Source organism: Brassica oleracea, chromosome C1 (assembly GCF_000695525.1).
Source record: "Brassica oleracea var. oleracea cultivar TO1000 chromosome C1, BOL, whole genome shotgun sequence".
Taxonomy (NCBI): Eukaryota; Viridiplantae; Streptophyta; class Magnoliopsida; order Brassicales; family Brassicaceae; genus Brassica; species Brassica oleracea.
The window spans coordinates 27,660,112-27,665,091 of NC_027748.1; the positions used below are offsets into that span (position 1 = coordinate 27,660,112).

The window sequence follows — 4,980 nt, forward strand, 5'->3', positions numbered from 1 at the left end:
TGAAAATAATATTTATATCATTTTCATTTATATTCTAAAATAGTTAGTTGGAGAATATTAAATAAATACTTAATACTCAATTAATGATATGTTAACTAAATATTTTAGAATATAAATGAAAATTATAGAATTCTTACTTTCAGAAAATGAAAAAAATTATATCTTTGTTTGAATTATTTATTAGTGTTATAGTTACTAAAATATATCTTTTAATATTTAAATCCAATATCTTGGAAAAAGTATTGATTTATATTTGTGCCAGAAAAAGTATCAACTCAGAAATTCAAGAAAGTATATTGGTATAATGATACTCTTATTATTTTTAAATAAATATTTAAAATAGAAAATTCTTTATTTTGATATATTTTAATAAAAAATAATTTAAAAAATGAAACTAATAACAAAATTCTCAATAGTTAGTGAATATTTCATAATTTTAAGTTGTTTATGTTAGCATCCTCTTAATTACCACTTTTGTGCAAATCTTTAATAGTGCAAACTGTTTAAATTCACAAAGTTAATGAAATAAAGTGTTCATTTCAAGTCATAAATTAATGTTTGGGTAACCGAAAACCCAAATATATTTTTGAGCCACAAAAAAAAAATATATATATATATATATATATATATATATAATTAATTTTAATGAGATGTATAAGATGAATTGATGAAAAACAGTGACATTGGGGCGATAAAAAAAAAAAAAAAAAAGAAAAACGGTGACATTGGTCAACGACCAAAATATTCTTGATCAAATTATTAAATTGCAAGACAGGAAACCTCAAACATTACATAAACTTGTTCTTTCTTAGGCATTGAATTTTTCTTATTGCAAACTCGCAGACCCATCCATTAAACTAAACTTATTCAAACACACACACACACAACCAAAAGCACAATAAAACGGCATTCGTCCAACGCCTTTATCCCATTTACTCCTCAAACCGATCATAAACTGCAGTCCAAAGATGCGGTTTATGCTGCTTTCCAAGAAGACAGTGGTGGAGTCTCCGAGTCCTTGTAAGTAGCCATGTTTCTGTCGTATCGTTCTCCTTTCACAAAATCCGGTCGGGCAATGGCTTCCAGCTCAGCCATCTCTTCAGGAGTAAGCTTCACAGATAAAGCTCCTATGTTCTGGTTCAAGTTTTCAATCTTGGAGGTTCCTGGAATGGGACAGACATCATCTCCCTGGTGGTGAACCCATGCAAGAGCAAGTTGTGCAGGAGTGCAGCCTCTCTTTGTCGCCATCGCCTGAACCTTCTCATAAAGAATCTTGTTGTGGTTTAGATTCTCCTCTTGGAATCTCGGTAGACCCTGTGAGCAAATTAAAAAATAGCAACAGACAGAACATACTAAGATGACTCCAAATCTTAAAATATGCTAAAACGAGATGGAACAGAGAACTGAATCCTTAGTGTTACTTGCCTTTCGATAATCATCGTCCTCCAAATTCTCAGCAAGCTTAGGTCCTGCTGCCAAGAAGCCTCTTCCTAAAGGGCTATAAGCTACAATTCCAATCCCAAGAGTTGAGATATGAATAAAGAAAAAACATGTAAACAAAGAGAGAGAGTTATGTTTGATTCTGATTCTGATTCCTCACACACCTGCAGGTAGGAATGATATCTTCTTCCACGTCTCTTGACCATAGGGACCATTCTATCTGCACAGCAGTTATCGGGTGAACCGCATGTGCTCTTCTGATAGTTGAGGCAGAGGCTTCAGACAAACCGATGTATTTTATTTTACCTTCTTCCACTAGCTTCTTTAACTCTCCCATCTTTGTCAATTAGTTTCATCAAACCATTAGTTAAACCAATATCACAAAGAGAAAAAGAGCCCTTTTTTCTCCATGAATAAGCTATAACTTTGAACACAAGTTTGGAATAAAATTGAAACCAAGAAGCCGTTACCGTGACTTCGATGGGCACAGTGGTATCAATCCTATGCTGGTAATAAAGATCAATGGATGTAACACCAAGACGCCTTAAGCTTGCCTCGCAAGCAGACCTCACGTACTCTGGATCTGCCCTAAAACCAAATTTTCCATCTTCAGAAGCAATGATACCAAACTTTGTTGCCAGTTCCACTTTCTCCCTCAACCCATCTTTCAAAGCCTGAAAAAAGTGTATATACCTTAATGATTGGCACGAACCATAATCCCTAACTCATAGCTTCAAAACCTAATACCAAGTACAAAACGAAGAGTTTTGTTTACCTTGCCCAGGAGCAGCTCGTTAGTCTCAGGGCCGTATATGTCTGAAGTGTCTAGGAATGTGACGCCGGCTTTAATGGCATGTCGGAGAAGAGCGACGGCGTTAGTCTCAGGTGTTGGAGCGCCGTAGAAGGCAGAGAGACCCATGCAACCAAGTCCCTGAGCTGAAACCTCAAGGCCTTGGCTCCCAAGTTTCATTCTCCGTACTCCGCAAGCTTCAGCCATTGTGTTATCAAAGAGGAAAAGATTTGAAGAAAAATGTTTTAGTGGATTCAGAAGCAGATTAAAGTGGTATTTATAGGAGTGGAGACTGTACGTGGAGTGGGTGTGACATTGCTACGGGCGGGGTTAAGTGTTTCGGAGTTTTTTTTTTAGTCAAAGAAAAGTCTTATTAGGTCTTTTGAACTGTACATTTTGTTTGTTTTATTTTCGTAGTTGTTATGATTAAAAGAAATAAAAATTTATATATTTTGACGTCACTGATGATTTCATATCAGTACTCACCGTTTGATTTTCCAACATCTCTATATAATTTTAAATAACGGACCTCTCCAAGAAAACAATATTAAACACACTAGTTGGAATAATCATTGACAATATAAAAATTATTGTTTTGAAAATATACATCATAACTAGATAAGGTGACTCCCATTATCAAATGATGTGCTTTCTAAAGACTGATTAGCATTTATATACATAGAGAATGATAATAGTGTCAAAAATAACCACATTCTTTACAAAAAAATAAATTTTGATATTTATATTTTTTAAAACTTTTGCAAAGTGTTTTTTTTTTAACTTGTGTTAATATGTTTGTAAAATTTTTAATAAAGAAATAGATATATGTTACAGTTATTTATTTAAGTAATTGTTGGACCTTAATTCACTACCGGAATTAAATATGGACATTTTGGATATCGAATCGGTTTGGATATTTTGGATATTTTGGGTATTAGATATTTCAGATAGGGCTAGATGATCTATGGTCTGCGTAGTTCAGCTTTGTTAAGTTTTGGATAATAAAACTAGGAATCAAAAAATAACCAAAAAATGTGGTTTTCATTTGGTTTCGGTTAGATTATTTCAGGTAGTTCGGGTGATTCAGATTAAATATCAATGTTTTTGGGTAAAATATCGAATAACTAGGATGATTCCGATTAAAATCTCAGATATTTCAGATTATTTCAGATATTTCAGATATTTCAGATACAAATATCCGGATAGTATCAAATACTATAAGATCGTTCAGATATTTTATAATAATTTAATTCTATTCAAATATTTTGAAGTACTTTTAATAGATTTTTCAATTATACATATATATTTAGCTATGTTATATGTATATATCATTAATGTTTTTATATATTCAGATATTCGTTCATTTTTTGTTTCAGTTTCGGTTTGGTTTAGTTATTTTGGATATAGAAATATATAAACCATTCGGGTATTTAAAGATTTGAGTTGGATTTTGTTTTTGGATATACGGGTTAAGTGTTTCGGAGTTTTTTTTTAGTCAAAGAAAAGTCTTATTAGGTCTTTTGAACTGTATATTTTGTTTGTTTTATTTTCTTAGTTGTTATTTATTTGATAAAAGGAATAAATATTTATATATTTTGACGTCATTGATGATTTCATATCAGTACTCACCGTTTGATTTTCCAACATCTTTTTATAATTTTAAATTACGGACCTCTCCAAGAAAACTATATTAAACACACTAGTTGGAATAATCATTGACAATATAATAAATATACTTTTGAAAATATACATCTAAAGATAACTAGATAAGGTGACTCCCATTATCAAATGTTGTGCTTTCTAAACTCTGATTAGCATTTAAATACATAAATAATGACAATAGTAGTCAAAAATAATCACATGCACTACAAGAAAACACAAGCTTAACGATGAAAATTAACGCGGAAAAGTAATCCTCGTAAAATTACGTCGAGTTTACGAGGAAATTACGTGGAAAAGTAAAATCAGCGTTATTTCCTCGTAAATTAACGACGAAACCGTTTCGTCGTAAAGTCGGTGTAAAATGACGTGGCTTTTACGAGAAAATACGCTTTCCTCGTAAATTCGACGTAAAATTAGCGTGTTATTTACGAGGAAATAATTACGTGTACTTAACGAGGAAATTATAGTTGTAACACGTTTTTTTTCCGGCCACCTAACTAATTTTCGTCGTAAATTCCTAGGAAAATTACACCTACCAGATTCAAAAGTTTCCTATAAATATGGACGTTTTAACATCATTTTGAACACACCAAAAAACAAAAACGTGAAAGGAAAAAAATGGCGGGCTCCGGGAATATTTTTGAGTTGCGGAAGTGGATGTATATGCATAGAGATGCTAACGGGAGAGTGACGAAAGAATACCTTGCGGGGCTGGAGACATTTATGTATCAAACAGATTCGACACCGCTCGCCCAAGAAAGTGGTAAGATGTTCTGTCCTTGTCGGAATTGCAACAATTCGAAATTGGCAAACCGTGAAAATGTTTGGAAGCATTTAATAAATAGAAGTTTCACGCCAAATTACTATATCTGGTTTCAACATGGGGAAGGTTATAATTATGATCAGAATGAAGCTAGTAGTAGTAATAGCAATTTCCAAGAAGAACCGGTTGATCATCATTTGCATAATGAACATAGTTACCATCAGGAGGAGATGGTAGATTATGATAGGGTTCATGATATGGTAGCTGATGCATTCGTAGCTCATGATGAAGATGAAGAACCTAATATAGATGCAAAAAAGTTTTA

At 32.6% G+C, this 4,980-nt stretch overlaps 1 protein-coding gene across 1 annotated transcript; it reads right to left on the reverse strand.

Moving 5' to 3' along the window:
* Nucleotides 1-715: 715 nt before the first annotated feature.
* Nucleotides 716-2,486, reverse strand: LOC106327260 (probable aldo-keto reductase 6). Its single transcript, XM_013765371.1, has 5 exons — nt 2,216-2,486; nt 1,911-2,114; nt 1,603-1,777; nt 1,426-1,526; nt 716-1,314 (listed from the first exon to the last, which is right to left on the reverse strand). Exons 1-5 carry the CDS (start codon nt 2,435-2,437, stop codon nt 976-978), a joined length of 1,041 nt encoding a protein of 346 aa, XP_013620825.1. The 5' UTR covers nt 2,438-2,486; the 3' UTR covers nt 716-975.
* Nucleotides 2,487-4,980: the final 2,494 nt, after the last annotated feature.

What these genes read in the sequence shown, in the direction of transcription:
- LOC106327260 (XM_013765371.1), bottom strand. Translation starts at nt 2,437, where the DNA reads ATGGCTGAAGCTTGCGGAGTACGGAGAATGAAACTTGGGAGCCAAGGC. An exon ending in ACGAGCTGCTCCTGGGCAAG is followed by an intron (nt 2,115 to 2,215) that starts GTAAACAAAACT and finishes CACTTTTTTCAG; the next exon opens with GCTTTGAAAGATGGGTTGAG. An exon ending in AGGACGATGATTATCGAAAG is followed by an intron (nt 1,315 to 1,425) that starts GCAAGTAACACT and finishes ATTTGCTCACAG; the next exon opens with GGTCTACCGAGATTCCAAGA.